Genomic DNA, 19,978 nt, shown 5'->3' with positions numbered 1-19,978 from the left:
TACTTTTGCATTATTTTGAAATGACTTCAAAATAATTAATCTAAAACTCACTCAATAGAAGCTACAAAAATAGCAGTATAAAACCTCCTCACTGAATCCCCCAAATTCAACAACAGATTCAACACAGGGAAGTATATTGTCATATTTTTTGCTGCTGATCTTTGGAAGGCCAGTCTCTTAATTAAATACTGATCCCTTTGTTATATTTATATACCTACCCATAAACATACATCTGAACAAATGCAATAGCTTTGAATTTTTTTTATCAATCCATCCATATGGGCTGAACATAATGATGGTTGGAGAATTAGGTAGAATTGCAACTGCAAAGCCTACTCAGAAACATAGTATAATGCCTTCTCTTGCTGCTACTGAGCTAATTGTCGCTTTTCCTTACCATTCCAAGATGCAAGATAAAAGTAACCAATACATTCAGTCTATCCCAATAAAAATGCATGGTGTTCTGTCTGTTCTGGAAGTAAAACTCTCAGCAACCTTCCTCTTGACCAGTGTTTCATCAAGATGTAAAGGACCACAGGTAACCTTTGCTTTAGTGGCAGTGGAAGGAGAGGTAAGAAAACAATGGCAGTAACCAATCTGGAAACGAAGGGAAGAAAAGGGAAAAAAGTTAAAACTCTTTTTTAAAATGGGATCCAAAGAATTGGGAATATTGTAATCATATGTAATTGACTGAATCAACAAATTTGTTATTACATTATAAAAACCGATTAAATTGTATAGCACTGCATTGGGCAACTGTACAGACCTAGTTATATTGTGTATACAATGAAAATATAAATGATGTCCATGATTTTGATGTGACTTCACATGGACATCCAAATACACACACTAGAAGAAGAAATTATATGTTTTTCTTTATCACGTACAAATTCTCTGGCAAGCCCACATTTATCAATATATGACTAAAACTCTGATTCCTGTAACATTTAATTGGGCAAAATGGTTTCACCACAGGGCAAAGCATTTTGAAGCAAGTTATTCAAGTAGGCTAACTTACAGAATACATCTAAAACCCAGGAGCCAGGACTCCTGTGGAATTGCAATTTGGCAAATTTTATAAAACGTTTTATGACATAAACATTATTATAAATCAGCATGTGATATAATTCAAATTGTCACAAAACTTTTCCTGTGCAGATGTTTTACTGTGTTACACAGTTCAACACGGGCTACTTTCAAGGCAGATACAGAAGGTATCCCAGCTTTTCCTGTGAAGGCAAAATATTAGAAGCTTGGTCATTGTTGAAGGCATTGAGGAGTCAGGTAAGGAAATATCTCGGAAAGGATGACCCAAGAGATCACAGGTTGTCTAGTAATATCTTTAAAATTGCTCTAACAATACCTCTTCCAGGGATGTTGTAATTGACCTAGCAATAATTCTAGAGCAGAGGTATCAAACTCAAGGTCTGGGGGCCGGATCTGGCCCATGGGGTGCTTGGATCTGACCCACAAGGCCACCCTAGAAACAGCAAAGGTCTGGCTTGCGGTGCTTCTGCAAACGAAAATGGAGCTTGGGAGGGCAGCATGCACACACCCCCCGAGCTCCATTTTCAATGGCAGAGGGTTGCAAGAGGTCATCACAGCTGGAAACAGAGCTTGTGAGAGCCATGCACAGCCTGCTAATTTTTGCTGGCAGAGGGTTGCAGGAGGCCATCGCAGCTTAAAATGGATCTCAGGAGACCGTTTTTGCTGGCAGAGCACTTGGGCCACCATAGGCTTCCTCGACATGAGTAACATCAAGGTGGCCATGCCCACCCTGGCCTCACCCACCCCAGCCCCCCAAGGTCAAACACAACCCTGGTGCAAATTCAGTTTGACACCCCTGTTCTAGAATAAATGTAAGCACAATTTGTCAAATGTTTAGTAAGTGCACAGGTATGCCTTTGCCTAGAAAAATGCATTCATGGATGGAGTTCTGCTTTGGACATATCAGTTCACACACATATCAGTTCACACACATTCATATTAACTGATAATATTTATTTATTTATTTATTTATTTATTTATTTATTTATTTATTTATTTATTTATTTATTTATTTATTTATTTGTCTTGTATGCCGCCCACTCCCGAAGGACTCCGGGCGGCTCACAATAGACAAGGGAAAGGGGGATAAATAGACAAAGACAACACTTTAAAAAGAACGCAACATTCACAGTTTCCATGGGGCTGGATGTTTCACAAGGCCCCCGGCATGCTGGAGCAGCCAGGACTTGGTGGCTTTGTGGAAGGCCGGGAGGGTAGTAAGGGTCCGGATCTCCATGGGGAGGTCATTCCAGAGGGCTGGAGCTGCAACAGAGAAGGCTGTCCCCCGGGGAGTCGCCAGCCGACATTGGCTGGCGGATGGAATCCGGAGGAGACCTAACCTGTGAGATCTGATCGGTCTAAGGGAGGTAATCGGCAGGAGGCGGTCTCTCAGGTACCCAGGTCCGATGCCATGTAACGCCAGCACCTTGAAGTGGGTCCGGAGACTAATGGGTAACCAGTGCAGCTCACGGAGGATAGGTGTAACGTGGGTGTACCTGGTGCACCCACAATCGCTCGCGCGGCTGCATTCTGGACTAACTGAAGTCTTCGAACACTCTTCAAGGGCAGCCCCATGTAGAGCGCGTTACAGTAATTTCATATTACCTACAAACTGTGTTAATTGCAGATGTACTGATTAGAGTGGCACATAAATCCTAGTTCTGAATAATAAAGCAGTATTTCCATGTGAAATATAGTTCAAAAGAGCTTACAATCCACCACAAATAATGAAAGGAAGTCACATGATCACAGCTCAGTTCCTGTTCTTGGGGCAAGTCAAGGGGGCGGTGATGATGGAAGTGGCATTGCATCAATATATCACAAGCTCTACCCCTTTTATATGTGTATCATGACATCACACACATGTATGAAAAGGGTAGAATTTGCAGCAGGGCTTCTGCTAAGGGCTTCTTTCATCATTTTGATTAAAGCAATGCAACTTGCAAATATATCTGGTTCATGTGTCTATTTTACAATGACTGCTCTGACAATAGTTGTTTTACTCATTCATTAAACAATTTTTTCTGGCTTCTTCTGTGTTTCAAAGACAAATGATTGCTCCTTTGAGTAATTATAGATGACAAAATCTGATCTGAAATTATTGAATCAGCTAAGGTAAACCATGCACCTGGGTAATCCCAAGATAATATCACCTGTTCACTGGGGAAGGCTTTAAAATAATTTGTCTCATGTGTTTAAAATTTCCCCATTTCTTTTTTTTTTTACAAAACCAAATATAATTATCTCAGTGAATTCAATTCTTGTTACTTTAGTATATTAAACTGAATAGTTCATAAACAGTTTTTAGGATTAAGATTACATCTTCAATAAATAATGTAGTATACATCTCAAAGTAATATATGTACACATCAGCTATATGCTGTATTTTAAAATGAGAATCTTTAACTAGAACTATCTCACCAAAGTCATAAAATGAACCTAAAAAGTCAAGCAATGCAAGAGCCAATGAGTTCAGAAACTTATCAGATCAGTCCAATCTTCCTGGGACAGCCTATCTCCATCCTTGGGTAATCCACAGACATAGCTAGATCAATAATATAAAAAGTAGCAATTGCACCTTATAGTAAGCCCACCCTTTCAAAGAATAGTTGAGGCAAAATGTTGTAATCCACTTTGCTAATTAATTTCTATCTAGTGGCTTTTTACTGGAACCCCTTCACAGCCCAGTGCAGAAGGTCCCAGGAGGTTGGTGTGTTGCTCTATGGGGTGTTGCGTGTTGTAACGTAATTTTTAATGATAACATCATTTAAGAAAACTTCAAAAAATGAAAGCTATAAGTCTACATAGGTATACAGATCCTCCTGTATAATTTCTTAAAGTGAACCATACTACTAGTGTTGGCCATATGCATATTCTGTTTATTTTTATATATCAGCAACTGCCTGCTTTTTCTTATATGTGCTTTTTAAAATGTCATTTTTCTCAGATAGAATGGGATAATTATCAAGAACCATTAACTTTACTTAAAATATATCTAATACGTAAAAAGCAACCATGTTTTAATTTCATACTAGATTAAGGTGACCAGATTTTCAGATTGGTAAAAAGGGACACCTTTGACCGGGGCGGGGGGTGGGGGGGCTTGATTAAAAATTTTATACAGAGCAACAAAAATTTTCATATAACGCAAAAATAGTATTGTAATTTTTTTTATTTCAACATAACTACAATTTACAAATATAAATTGTAACTCTTGCCAAACATCAACATTTTGATCATGTGACCATGAGGATGCTGCAATGGTTGCTAAGTGTGAAAATGGACGCTAAGTGTGAAAACTGGTCATCAGTCACTTTTTTCAATGCCATTGTAACTTTGGTCACTATACTACCTTTCTTGCCACAGTTCTTAAGTGAATAACTGCAGCTGGTATTTTGTATTTTGGATAGAATCTTTTTTTAAATAGTCTAAGACAATTTAAAAAAAGAATCCACACAGAATAAAGCTATTTTAAAAAATCCTATGCACAATAAATAAAATATTATTTTAAAATACATTTAAAAAATAAAAGAAAAAAACCCAGCTCACTTACCAGCAGGCACAAGTCAATCCAGAATGATGTAGATGTTAATACAAAGAACTGATCAAATTAAAATGGTGAAATTAGTCAGGGAAATATTTTTCAAAGAAACTTTGCCACCATTTTTTCTTCCACACGAGCCGACCTCCAACCTCCATGCCCCTCCCCTCCGGAAAATCCAAGAAGTAAGACTCGCAGCCCCTCTAGCCAAGCATTTCCTGGAGCTCTATGGTACTTGATCATTTTTGCTTATAAAATGAGGTAAAAGGGGCGGGGGGGGTCCTTTTTCTTGCTTTAAAGTTTTAATATCTTCAGTGAAAGTACTGAGACAGAGAGAGGGATTAGACAGGGTGTCTTTTGTCTTGTCCTGGTTAGGATTTCTTAAGCAAATCCACTGGGCTTTCAACATGAAGCCAGAAAATCGGGACTTTTTTAAAATGGCCCGGGACACGGGACAAATTGTTATAAAGTGTGACCATCCTGCTGAAATCGGGACATCTGGTCACCTTATACTAGATGCTGCAAGTTTTAGTTGGCAGCCAGAGTGTGGATCGGTCAGACAAGATGTAAGCAGCTGCATCATCAATCAAGACTGATTTGCAAATAATAGTCTTGGCATCACTTTGATGTTAACTTTGAGAAAATACATGGCTTGGGAATTTCTCTGACAGCTGATTCCATAAAAGTTGCCTGAAGTGTCATGCATGGTTCAGGCTGAAGGTATTGCTGCCAACACCAATTTTTAAGCCAGGTATTTGTAATGATCTGACACAGTGCACTGAACTGATCTACTCTGAAAGCATGCAATATGCCTCAATAAAGAGACTGCTGGAAATCCAGATCCCATCCTAAATTCTTGGCTGGGATTCAAAAAGCTACATAATAAAGTGCACTAAAGAGTTGAACCACATAAGGGCAACAACTAAAGCTAAGCCTAAATCTTGTACTTTTTGGAAATCTCTGATATTTAAAGAGACTAATCAACTGTCAGATGCTTTATTAGTTCTTTACTGTCTTCTCTCCCTTCTTTTTCCCAACCATTGTGTCCTCTAGTGATAGAACATCTGTAGAATTATAAAGGTCCTGATTTGAAACTCAGGTATGGAGAAATATAGCCCTCCATCATTATCATAAAGGCCAAAGTTGTTTATCCTTTCAGGGAATGCCTACTAATTCCAGTTAAGTCAATTAAGAAACTAATTCATTTTTTTAAAAATCCTTGCTAGTCAAGAACAAATTCTTGAACCAAAATTTTCAAAATATCCAGGCTCCTGAACTCAAACTCTAATAGCTTGCTTACAAGTGGTAATTGCAGATGGTGGCTCAAAAGTTAACTTAATCAGTACTTACATTTTTAAATAAAAATCACAAAGTAATAAACCACAAAAGTTGTGCTGACTTCTGCTTTATTGACTATGTATTCGCACTATGAACAGAAAATCTAACCTATGTTATCAAAAATAAGATGATTGGCATTTGACATCATTAATGGTCAACATTTATTATATAACTATGTGTTCTGACACCCCCCCCCACCCCCCCGGCATGGCTCGTTAACAAACACAGGCAAATAACTTAAAAGGACTTTTCTTTATCAGTTTTCAGTTCAAACTGGCTTCGAGCCCAGAAATAACATAAACATAAATCTCTGATAAGAAATTCAAAACAAAACTCTTACAAGCAATATGCACTTCTTCCGAAGTCTTCACAGATCAGTTTACATGAAACACCAAAGCACTTGTCCAAGTGTAACAGGCATAAATCACGATTAATAATCAAACAATCTTTTACCAAACACGGAACACACAAAGGAACGTTGACTCCAGCGACTGGGGCGTGGCAGCATCCATCCTTTTATCTCCAAACTTGCCTCAAACCCGCCCCCAGCTGCATAATGAATCTTGATCCCGAAAGAACTCTCAGCAAAACTGCTGAGTCACAACACTATCCCCCACCGCAGGGCCCTTTCCCTGGGGTCCGATGGTTGGGATGACGTGTCCCCAAGATGGCCCGCACTCATTTCCCTTGGTGCCTTTTTCATGAATCCCAAACCTCTGGAGGCATAGCCCCCTTGAATCGGAGCTCTTTTGGTATCCGGTGGCCACCATGTTTCCTTCCGCCCTTCCCGGCGCCGACACCCCATCCAGGGACATCCACCCTCCACAAGCCTGACTCACCACCCCTCCTACCGTTGGAGGTTGATGGCAGCTCTACCGACTGTGGCCGAGCTTTCACTCCCTGTCTAGGGTCCTTCACCCTCTGCAAGGCTGACCCACCAACCCCCTTTCCATCAGAGGTTGACGACAGCTCTACCGACTTCGGCCGAGCCTTAACTCCCTGTCCAGGGTCCTCCACCCTCTGCAGGGCTGACCCACCAACCCCCTTTCCGTCGGAGGTTGACGGCAGCTGTACCGACTTCGGCTGAGCCTTAACTCCCTGTCCAGGGTCCTCCACCCCCTGCACGGCCAACCCACCAACCCCCTTTCCATCGGAGGTTGATGGCAACTCGACCGACTTCGGCCGAGCCTTAACACCCTGTCCAGGGTCCTCCACCTTCTGCAAGACCGACCCACCAGCCACCACGCTATCCGCTACCGCAGAGCCTTTCCCCCGGCTTTGATGTTCGGGGTGCAGCCCAGAAGGGTTGGTGATGGCCCCCCAGAACACGGTTTAAGACCCTGGCACCCCACTGGGAACCCAGAGACAAAGTCCAGTGCTGCGGGAACCGTAGTCGACAAAGACTGGAATCTCGGCGGAGTTCTCTTTGGAGACCTGGCCCAATAACACTGGGCACATGACTTCACGCATCTCCATACGTCATCTTTCAGATGGGGCCACCAAAATTGACGGGAGGCCAGGCGCAACATCCGAACAAACCCCCAATGTCTTGATGCAGACGCACAATGAATCTGCGAGAGCACCCATTGAAGGTCGTACTAACAAGGGTGTGGCCCACCGGGCAGCCGTGCCTGAGAGCAAACTTATCATGAATCCCACCTTTGTCCCGTCAGTGGGAAAGTCCTCTGCTCTCAAGCTAATAAACAGCTGGCATTGTCCCTGAAACGCATTAAACATTGCCAAACTTCCATCATATTTATCTGGCATGGCAATTGGGCTTTCTAGTTGAAAAACCTCTCCCTTTTTGTCTGTTTTTCTTTCTTTGAAAGAATGATTTTGCACAGGCAGCTCTTATTAATATTTCTACTACCTGACAATTATTTGCCTTTCTTCTCCCCCAACCCACAAGGATAAATGACTTGAATGCTATAAATGTATTTACTTCTACACAATTGAAGCAAACAGCTCTTTAGTTAAATGAAGTTGTTGCTAAGTGAAAAATTACACTACTGGGACTGTGCTTTCCTTTTTCCTACTTTCCTGCCTTTTGGGATGCTTACCTTGGTGCTGGGTCTGGGAGAATTACCAAGAAGGAGATTAATGTTTGTATATACTTTGATTAGAGAGGAAGGGATTAGAAGAGAGTAAGCAAGTACACAATTGGAAAAAATATGGTTGCATTTCTTACACTCTTCTAATCCTTTGCTCTCCAATCTGTCCGTGCAGTGACGTGCAGTGAGGTTTATGGCTGGTGAGGCAAGCGGGCAAAATCCGCCCTGCTGCCCCAGCGGGACACCTCTATGTCGGACATAGCGGCAGGGTGGCTTTTGCCTCTAGCGCCGGGGCGGCAGGGCGGCTTTTGCCCGCTTTCAAGAAGGATAATGGGTCAGCACAGGAAAGATTGCCGATAGAGGTTGTTTTACCCCTATTTACCCCTTCTTGTTTAAGCAAGCTCTTTATTCTGCAAAGAGGCGGGGAGGGGAAAGTATTCTGACTGATGGTGTCTAGGAAGAGTTTTCTCTGCTGTCATCCCCACTCCATCCTGTGGAATATTGTTCCCCCGGAAGTAAGGCAGGCACCCACTCCCCTGGCCTTCTGAAAAGGAGTTAAAACATGTCTCTGTGGCCTTGTGTGAGGAATCCACACAGCCATGGGACTGGTTGGTGTCCTGAGAACCCTCCCTTAACCTATTTAACTAATTTTTAATAGGGTTCAATCATTCTTGTCTCTCTTTAAATTTAAAATTGTTTAAATTTAAATTTGTTAACTTCTTATATACAGTTTTTATATTTTAATATTTTATTGTAAACTTCCACGAGTCCCTCTCTGAGGGATATGGGCAGTCAAAAAATGTGAAAAATCAAATAAACAAACATCACAGAAGAGAGAGATTGGAGAGGAAGGAATTATAAGACATGCACGCAAAGGAAAATGCAACCAGTTGTTTGCATAGTGTACTTGCACCTGAAGCACCAGGGCCTTGGTTTTTATGTGTAATCCTCATTGCGTGCCTGCTTATTCACTGGTAATCTCTTCTCCAATTGATTGTTTCTGCATGTGGTGGTGTGGAGAGAAAAAGAACACATCAGACTCTGGACAACATGTACTGACTAATCATGTGACTGAGGGACACTGTAAAAGTTGTAAATACATTTGTTGCATAGTTATTTTTTCAGCCCTGTCATAACTTTGAATGGTCACTGAATGAGGCAGTAAGAAAGTGAGGTCTACCTGTATACCAATGGTGCTCAATTTTGGCAACTTTAAGATGTATGGACCTTCAACTTCCAGGACTCCCCAGCCAGTATGATGGGAGCTGAAGACTACACATTTTCAGGATGACAAGGCTGAGAAACTGCTGTTTAGAAATGGTCTGCTTTGTTTGCAAATATTCCTTTCACACCAAATGGGAGATATATAATCAGTTGTAATAGAATGTGTGGATGACTGGGGGAAAGAGGGGAAGAGATTCTGCCTAAGACACCATCAGGCAAGAGAGACAGGAGCCCCAGTGGCTTAAAAGTCAGAAAAAGAAACTTAGAAAGGACCCACACTAATGGATCAAGCAGTTAATACAAATACAAGAAGTTTGTATTTTCAGACTTGCAAGATTTTGTTAATGTAGCCTTACAACAAAATAAAATTAGTTCATCTAATCGTGTTTCCTGTCCAATTTCCCTGGGAGAGCTGACATTGGTATAAATAAAATGCAGCAATCTGTAAGATTCCATTATTATAGCAATAGCAATAGCAATAGCAGTTAGACTTATATACCGCTTCATAGGGCTTTCAGCCCTCTCTAAGCGGTTTTACAGAGTCAGCTTATTGCCCCCAACAACAATCCAGGTCCTCATTTTACCCACCTCGGAAGGATGGAAGGCTGAGTCAACCCTGAGCCGGTGAGATTTGAACAGCCGAACTGCAGAACTGCAGTCAGCTGAAGTAGCCTGCAGTGCTGCATTTAACCACTGCGCCACCTCGGCTCTCTCAATACAATTTTAATCAAATTTCTAATCATTGAAATGAAATGCCTGCTTTTTAAGTAAGCTAAACATTTGTGATAGTGCATTGCTCAAAATGAAGTTTGCTATTGCTAGCAATGATCACATAAAAAAGCAGCCTTGCCAAAGTTACAAGAGCCAAATGCTGCTATGTGAGGAAGTAGTTAATTTTATCTTTGCCTTCAAGGAAAATGACTCCCAAAATATCACATTTGAACAAGTAATCTTTGGTCACTATATAAAACTTCTGGGCTCTAGGCCAAGATGTCAAGTTACAAGCAATTCATATCTAAAGCTCCCTTAAACCTTCTCAAACTCTTATGGTCCACATCCATAAGAATACAGTCCTGATTTCAGCCCTGATAAGAGAAGGCCAAATAGATTTATTACCCTGTAGAAATACATGTGGTTTGGTGGGCATCATTTTTTTCTTTGTTCCTAATTTTGTAAAGACAAATGGTTAGAGCAGAAATTCCCAACTTAGCAGCCTTTAACCAAAGTTTTAGGTTTATTAATACCTAAACAAATATTAATAAACAAATAAACAAAGACACATTGAACAAAACAAATAAAGCCTAAATAAGTCAGTTGCCTAAACTGGTGCCGGGACCCTTTTGGCTGAAAAATTTAAAACTAAGGCTTGTTGTAAATTACAATTTCCGGTTGCCATTCATCCAAAATGACAGCCATTGGCATGAGGACGGAAGACACAATCATTACCTCGATTTTTGCTTTTCTGTTTGTTTGAAAGGCTTATTATGTTGTACAAGCAAGCCAACACAAATATATAACATAAAGATGCAATTAGATAATTAGGCATTGTGCTACACTTTTGTTTGTGTCGCAGAAGGCTAGTTTAACTGAAATCATTTTCTCAAAAAATTAAAAATCAATTTTTGCAAGTTTGAGATTTTTCTGAAAAAATATACAAATAAGCTCATTTTTAAGTGGCATTGACGGAATAATCACATGCAGCCCTTCTCATTATCAGCTATCCTGCTGGTTTTGAAACACATGAGGTTTAACTAGGCCATGAAGAATGAATTAGTCACTTTAGTGCAGCGATGCAATGGCTCTCATGTGGTCTTGATACAGGTGCCTTCATCGGCTGCTGCTGGAAATAAAAAGCCATGAGAAATAATTTGTCTTAAAAAGAGAAGGATTTTCCACCATCTAGAGAAGGAACTGTACGCTGTTCTCTTTTTGCTCTAGAACTATATGTATTGCCGTGATAGATTAAAGAAATTATTTAAAACACAGTTTTAAAAAAATCAAATATTAGCTGTAGATTCACGATTTAATATTATCTGGACAATAGCTGTTTGGAGTACAAAACTGTAAGTCATCCACATAAGGACAAGTCGGGTATCATTCACAAAACATGTAAACAATTTTTAGAGGATGACTCTACATACAAAGGTATAAATAAAAACAAGTAGCTGGCAGAATGCTGAGAGTTTCTGCAGCTCAGAGTTCTGTAAATAAAACTGCTGAGCTAGAACGTATCACAAAAAGAAAGCGGCAACTGACACAAGTATGAAAACCCTCCACTGCTGGCTGTTCAGGAAGGTAAATCCTGCCCCAGGGTTTTGGAATGTTTCTTCTCCTTTAGATTTTCTCAGTTAAGCAGAATGCAACAGCGTTAGATGTCACTCATATTCTAAATGAAAAGTGAGCTGGATTAGCAAAAAGTCATCTTGTACCATTTAAGCAGCCTGCTGCAATTGTACTTTCTTTTCTATGTTGCCAATCTTTCATTTTCTGATGCTGCTTGCAGCTTTGTTTCTTTTCTGCAAGCCCAGCAACAGATCTTTCTAAACGTTAGAATTCAGTATACCACCATGTGGAACTGATTGTGTATTAAGGATGCATTGTTTTACCATGTTTGCTGTATTTGGAAGATGCAAATACTTATCCCAGTATACAATGGTTATTGTTATTAACCGATATTGGAGGATGAAATATATTTAAAAACACACAGAGAGGAAATATTTAGAAATGCATATTTAGAGAAAATATTCAGAATTGCATTTTAATATAGATATCCCTATGGATTAAACTCTGCATTCAACAGATATTCCTATGGATTAAATTATGCATTCAATGCAGAAACCACATGGGACAAACTCTCAGGCTCAAATACAGAGATGAAACTGTGAGATCCAACCAAGTAAAATCCTTTATTTGCTTATGCCTAATGGACAGACTCTTGCCGAACTAAAGTCATAACCTTCTAACCTACTATATATATCCTGAGAGATTCTAGGGAGTGATACCCTGAACCTCTTCCCATCTCCCACTTCCAGCTCGGGGCTGCACAGTTTCTTAATCCAGGTCTCTTTCTGAGAATGCTCTGAGTTGGTAGAGCTCCTACAGGTGCACATTTCATCACCTCAGCTAATAAATTTGTATTGTGTTTAATATTGTATAATGTATAATGTATTAACAACTGGTCCCTACCTGATTGATTCCAGACAGAAGGCAACTCCCTAAACTTCTTCATGACCTTTTTGCTTGCAGTTCACTGGTTTTTAAAAATCAATCTAGGATATGATAAAAAATGTGGTCACTAATTTTAAAGGAATGCAAACTTCAGACTAGCTGAGCTGATATGTACAAGTGAGGAATAAAAATTGTCAAAAAAAAAAAAGAATCTTAGATTTCCTAGTGCAAATCTCTTCCCTGAATTCAAATGAGAAAGCGAAGGAAGATATTACAAACAGATCCCACAACTTTAAAACCAGTTTAATCAGTAAGAATGATAAAATTGCTACACTGCAGCACATATAGTTCAGTTGTGCAGGAAATGTTCTCACCTTCAAGTGAACTTCACATCACAACTGCAGACTTCATCAATGTTCATGACAAACTGATATCAGAATAATAAAGTGCATGTAATGAATTATCAAATGCCATGATTAAACAGTTTCATCACAATATCTAATGCTAGTAGAGAAGTTGTGACATTGCATGAGGATGTCATCATATATGTGATGTCATTTGCCTCCCATTGTCCTCCTCCCCTCCTTGTATATCTATACCAGCATAAATGAAAAGCTAATATAGATTTGTTGAGAGGGAGAGAAAGCCTAAAAAACATGAGACAGAAAGTACATAGGATGAAAAAAGAGAAGGTAAATATGTGTTATAATGAATAACATTTTGCTACTTCCAGAAGGTAGCATTCAGTGCCAGAAATTTAGATATATCAGTTGTTAAAATATTATTGGAACTCCTACAATCTAAAATCAAATTGCAGAGGATTAAAGGTAATTTTGTCTGTTATAGGAGGATGGTTCAGAAATCTGTTTTTCCTATTATGAAATTCAATTTAGCTTATGTATAGTAGAGTGCAATACCAGTAGTTTTATGATATGTATATGAAATATTAATGTTAATAGCAGACATATTTTGACATACTAGTAAATCAAACATCTATTTATTATTACTATGGTTGGTTGCATAGTCAGCCAGATATTTGGACTGGAGTTGGCGTTATTTACCTACTAAGACTTTCTCAAAGACCTGGGATAGGCAGAACTTGTTTTATCAAGTTCTTTCCAAGAACTCCAAAATGTCATGATGTATCACTGTAATATATATGCTGATCAAAGCAGTGTGGCCTGATGAAAATTTTGTCAATGCACAGATTTTCTAAATGCCATCCAAATATATGACCCAGTGGGCCATGAGTGACTGGGACCACCATGGGCACTTTATGCCATAATCTTCATCTTCAATTTTCAGATCTTGATACTTTATGGTTTCTCCAATTCTTTGTCTTCTACTATCTCCTGGTATTGTCACATGAATCAACCACAGTTAAATCTGGTATATTATGAGTCAAGATTTTATCAGTTGTATTCAGAATCCCACAATATTGGACTTCCGGTGGGCAGGGCCTGACAGAGGATTGTTATCTCTAACAGCTCTGGAATCTTGGCGTCGTTAATCTGTCTAAACAGCAATCTATCAAGCTGTTTAGCAGTTTATTTATCCTCCCTTTGGGCTTAGAAGAGAGAGATGAGCAGCTATGCATCGGAAGTTTTCCAACTAGCTCTTTCAGTATTAACGCTGGGAGAAGAATGGGAAAGCACCGGCGGAAACATGGCAGCTCCATGCCAGGATTTATTCCGCCTTTTGTTGCAGAAAGAAGGTTTTCTCTCATCCTCAGCACAATGATTTATTATGGACCTCAAGCCGAGCTGAACCAATACTTGTGAACTTCTTAATTGTATGTATAAATCTTTAGCTCCATTGTAAAGAATTCCTTCTGCTGATTACTTGCTGAAAGCTCTATAAAAATGGCGCCGAGCTGTGTAGGAGGGCCGTGCATCGGGTAGAGCTTTTGCGAAGCCTAAAAGTGATTTACTATCAAGAAGAGATTTATTATCAAAACAAACAGCAATTGTTGTATAATTGGACTGCCTGGACTTTTTAACTGACTAAAGAAGATTAAGTTTGAGATGGCTTCTAAGCAAAAATTCCCTCCCCTCCTCCCCCCGCATCGAAAAGTGCCGGAATTTCACCAGCGCCTTCTGCTAAAATACAATCATCACTCCCTTCTACATCTGCAGGCGACCCCCTGACAAGGGAAATTCTGCAGAAGGAATTAATCGATGCGTTAAAAAATCATGCTGTTACAATGGAAATAAAATTTAAGGAAGAGATAGCTGCTTCTAACAAACAGATGTCTGAAAAACTTATGACATGTAACCAAATGATTAGAGGGGACTTGGTGACGGCTCTGAATTTAATAGTTGGTTATGTACAGGCCCTTGAAGAAAAGTTAGAAGAACTTAGTGATGCTAATACAAACTTGGCAATGAAATTGGAGGCGGTCCAGCAAAAGGTTAGTGATGCAGACAATGAAATCATAATGCTACAGTATAGGCAAATGGAATTGGCTTTAAGGATAAGGGGCCTCCCTGAAAATAGACAAGAGAACCTGAAACAGACTCTCTCTGAAGCCTTCGACCTGATGGCGGGAAGGTCAGGAGGGAATATTGACTGGCAAATCGAAAAGGTTTATCGTGTTAATTCCTCGCTGGCAAAAGAAAAACAATTACCAAGAGATATAGTGGTCTACTTCGCCACTAGAGATGTGAGAAATACAATATTACAGGAATCCTACAAAAATAAGCTTCAAATCCGGGGTCGGGAGGTGACTGTCTTGAAGGAGATACCCCCTAAAATGCTGAGATCTAGGAAAGACTATGCCTTTCTAGTGGAAGAGCTCAAAAATCACCAGATACAGTTTAGATGGGACGCACCAACCGGCATCGCATTCAGCTATCTTGGAAAAAGACATCGCCTCAATACAGTATGGAAAGCTCAAGATTTCTACACTAACGTACTGAAGGGCGGACAACCCTCTTCCTCTAGATCTAGACAAAGAGAACAAGAAGGATATGATGGAAAGCAAGCCACTCAAGTTTTAACAAGGGGGGATCAACTTGTTCTTTCAGAGGTACAAGAAGCTAAAGAACAAAGACAAGACCACGTGGTTACCAGACAAATGGAACAGGAATTAAGAAAGCAACGTACACAAGCCACCGTTCAGGAGCATTCAGGTGTTATATCAGAAACAGTGGGAGGAGCTAGGCCAAAGGTTAAATATCAAGAGATTCAGATGGCTATTAAAAAGTTTCACCTGTGCTCTATTGCCTCTTAGGCAGATGTGTTAACCATTGAGCTACAGAGCTCGACTCCTTATCAGCCATTTGTGACTTTAAATATATACCTTTCACCCTGGCCTGGCTGATAAGGAGTCGAGCTCTGTAGCTCAATGGTTAACACATCTGCCTAAGAGGCAATAGAGCACAGGTTCGATTCCCAGCAAGGGTATGGCTAGCTGATGAGAGCTAAATAGCTTGAAATAGATCTATTCTAGTCTCCCTTTATTTATTTATCAGCATAAATATAACACACACACACACACACACACACACACACACACACACACATATATATATATATATATATATATATATATATATATATATATATATATATATATATATATATATATATATATATATCCCTCTACCTACCTACCTACCTACCTACCTACCTACCTACCTACCTACTTGCTCGCTCTCCCTACCTACCTACCTACCTACTGTATTTCTCTCCCTCTCCCTCTCTCTCCTTCTATCTACCTACCTATTTTTTTAAAAAAAAATTGCCTCTTCAAAACCTTGGTGCATCTTATACTCCAGTGCGTCTTATACTCTGAAAAATACGGTAATATAATATGATATTAAAAATGAAATTAGGGATATATAGATATAGTCAAGATAGAGTTGTAATAATGTAATACATGTATTATATTACTATGCCTATACCATTATTATGCATATATGTATATATACATACATTTGTGCATCCGAGGGCAAGCAATTGCATACAAACACAGAAAAAGAGGAAGGAGTGTGTCTGTGTGTGTGTTTGTGTGTAACAAAAAAAGGAAAAGTAAGTTAGTTCACTAGCACTATTCACTCTCCCTCTATATATATTTCTGTTCTTATAAAGACTGGATGAACATTGTTGCATGTGTGTTTTAAGTGTGTCTATACACTGCTGCAACTGTTCTTCTTTCTTACCTCTATTTTTTTCCAGCATCTTATCAACTGCTCTGATGATGACTTTCTCAATTTCCCCATCATCCATATATTTTGTTATTCAATTTAAATTCAAAAACTGCTTATGAACTGATCTCTGAAACTGAATCCATCTCTCACCATGTGGGAAAGAAAACTACAAGGTGTCAGAAAAAGAGAAAAAAGAATATGCAACATAGATAAAAGAAGAGATCAGAAAAAAATGTGTGAATCTGTCCACTTCTGGATTTGGCTCACCTATAGATTGTGCCAAATCTTTTCATCACTTGCACACAATGAGGTCATCAAAAATTAATCCAATGGGAAGAGGGTCTTGCCAGGGGGGAAAAAACAATTGCCAAGCCTATTCTAGTGGAGAAATATTAACTTTTGATAAAAGGCTCCTCAGTGCAGGAATGACTCATCTTAGCCGATAAAGTACTACAAACACTAATGGTGTATTATAATTCATATTTTTATATGTTTATTTAATAAACATCCTGATTCTCATCTATTGAAACTGACTAAGGCATCCTTCCTTCTATTTATAGACATGACATTTTCCTGGTGTATAAATTACAATCTTTTGTCTCTTCACAAATGCATCTAGCTGAGCTATGCAGCAATTGACTGGATGAACATTGTTGCATGGAACTGCAACATTTTAAACCACAACCTCCCCGTCTTTAGCTGTAGCTATTTTGAAAATTTTAAAATAAAGTTTTATTTTATACACTTTTTTCAGCCTTACATGACAGGCAGTCATGAATTCAGCTTGTGAAAGTTCTCCTGTTACTATATATCCATGCTGGGAACAGATAGATTTTTGTACTTCTATCGGGTATGCAGATGTTAAAAATAGTGAATCTGTGCCAGAAAAGGACTGTGTTTATTTTTGCACCATATACACTTGTCCAAATTAGGTACAGAAAAAATGAATTGAATTCCAACCTAGCCAGTGACCCAGCAAAGAGGTTGTGATTCCATGGAAGGAACTAGTCTTCAATCTCTTTCCCCTTGGAATTCCCCAAACTACTGCTCTTCATGCTCCCAAAATTTGCCTTGCTCGAGTTTTTTAGGAAGAAAAGGGACTTGCAGGGCAGAGTCTAAATTAGAAAGATGACCTCCAGTCCCTTTCTGACCAAACTGGTATGACTCTGCAAATGTTCCCTTGGATCCCACCTGTATGAGAAAGAAAGCTCTATAACATTGTCTTTTGCCATGGATATTTAGCAAGCATTTTAGGTGATCTTTACTGAAACTGTAATGTGTGAAACCAATGGAAAGTTACATTTTCGTATCTGTGCAATATCTAGTGCACCTCTTAATCTACTTTAAATAGATACAATAGGGCAGGCCTCTGGAGCTGCATGTGGCTCTTTCCTCCCTCTGCTGCGGCTCCATCACCGGTCGGCGCCACAATTTTGAGAGGAGCTTCCGGTGAGGGGTGGAGAGAAACAGTGCACCAGGAGAAGACTCTATGGCAAGGAGAGGGTTTTCCAGTTGTCTCCACAATTGATACTGCTTTCAGTTATGACAGGTAGAGGAAAAAGCTGCGCTAGGAGGAGACTCTATGGTGGGGGAACTGAACTTCCGGTCAGCTCCAGAATTGAACAGGGGGCTTCTGGTTAGGACCTTTGTGGCTCCCTGTGTTTTCTTTTCTGTGGGAAACGGGTCCAAATGGCTCTTTGAGTGTTTAAGTTTGCCGACCCCTGCAATAGGGGATAAACCATTATCAGTGTATGATTTTCTTGCAAACTCTTATAAGTGATCACATAGGGATTCTACTGTATTTGTAAGATTTTTTTAAAAAAAATATTAATTTTACTTATAGGGGAGAAAACATAGTTGTTTTCTTCCTAATTATTTCTGTTATTTTCAAGTTATTTTGTTACTAATAATTTTTGGCTTAAAATTAGTAGCCCATTATCTGAACTTCCACTATCTTGAAATCATCTTTTGTTTTTTTAATCTAAGGTTGCATTTTACTACCATATTTTTCGGAGTATAAGATGCACCTTTTTGCCTCAAAAAAGAGGGTGAAAATCTAGATGTTTCTTATGCACTGAATACAGCATTTTTTGTCTCCTGAAACCCCACCCCCTTCACCAAAATGGCCATCCATAGCCTTTAGGAGGCTTCAAGAGTGCTCCTGGGGGCTGGGAAGGGCAAAAATGAGTGAAAAATGGGCCGGGTTTTGCTCAATTTTTCCCCCTCCCCAGCCCCCAGAAGCACTCTATAATCCTAAAGGCTATGCATGGCCTTTTTTTTGACAAAACATGGGGCCGTTTTCAATGAAAAACAGGCCACATTTCGGAGGTCTGCAGAGTGCCAAAATCTTTTTTTTTTAATTTGCCTCTTCAAAATCTTGGTGCGTCTTATACTCCAGTGCATCCTATACTATGAAAAATATGGTAATTCTCTAATAATATTTATCCCGTTACTACAGGAGCATAATAATGTGAGCTACAATTATTCTATGTTCCCAAGCTTCACACAAAATCATTTTTAGATCTATAGTCTGAATCTCTATATATTTATTTAAAAAATTACTTTCAACCATCCTGTTAAATTGTCCAGTAAAATCATACAAACTACCAATTTCAGGCTGTGGATTCAATGTGCAAATGAAGTTCTTATTAAGGCTTATTTAGTAAACATTATTGATTTTTGAGTATATATGATTCCATTTGCTTTTAGAGTCTAATCTGGTGGAATGCAATTTCACCAGATTGGACACTAATAGAATGAATTTCTAAAAGGAATCCCCAGGCACCGCATAAAAAATTTATTATAAATTAAGTTATTTAACTTTTAATTAACAGCCTAGCTGCTTGTAGTTCTGGGAATTAGACAACTTCTTAAATGCTTTTAATCATTTCTCTAATTTCAACCATTGATCTCTTGTTTTGGATTGGTTAATTGTGATGTGGTCTCAGATTCAAAAATAATATATGTTCTGCTGTTATGGCCACATGTAGTGTACCTGAATGAGATGGTTTTTTTCCCAGAAGAGCCATATTCAAAAAGACTTGCATCATAAATGTTTTAGAGTCACTTCACAAACACAAACGTTTTGCTAAGTTGAAAAAATATGTTTACTCTTCCTCAACTAACTGTTTGGATTACCAGATCCCTACAAAAGATCTTCTTAAAAGTGATTAAGGCACCAGGCTAGAAACCAAGAGCCTGTGAGTCCTAACTTAGACATGAAATCTGCCTGGTGACTCTAGACCAGTGGTTCTTTCCCAACCCTATAATTGTTACAATGAACAAAGAAATATTAGGTATGATTGTCACCTAGTTATTTAGAAACCTGCCGCTCAGGTTTCGAGAAGGAAAAACGGCCAAAAAGAAATGGAGCCGAAGTCTAGGAATTGCGGTGAAGCAAAGACTATGTAAGATCAATATAAGAGGGTTCTGGAGAAGCAGCTACCTGGAGGAGCTGC

At 39.2% G+C, this 19,978-nt stretch overlaps 1 protein-coding gene across 1 annotated transcript in view; it reads left to right on the top strand.

Annotated features, from left to right (window-relative positions):
• Positions 1-292: 292 nt before the first annotated feature.
• Positions 293-19,978, top strand: part of IFNG (interferon gamma) — a 67,195-nt gene continuing 47,509 nt past the window's right edge. The window contains exons 1-2 of the mRNA XM_087722552.1: positions 293-571; positions 1,159-1,284. Of these exons, the coding sequence (XP_087578678.1) occupies positions 293-571; positions 1,159-1,284 (405 nt within the window). The remainder of the gene's footprint in view (positions 572-1,158; positions 1,285-19,978) is intronic.

Source organism: Thamnophis sirtalis, unplaced genomic scaffold (assembly GCF_051295495.1).
Source record: "Thamnophis sirtalis isolate CommonGarterSnake01/CBP01778 unplaced genomic scaffold, rThaSir2_p1.2 scaffold_9, whole genome shotgun sequence".
Classification (NCBI taxonomy): Eukaryota; Metazoa; Chordata; class Lepidosauria; order Squamata; family Natricidae; genus Thamnophis; species Thamnophis sirtalis.
The sequence above is the reverse complement of the archived record's forward strand: the minus strand, read 5'-3'. Positions and strand labels throughout refer to the sequence as shown.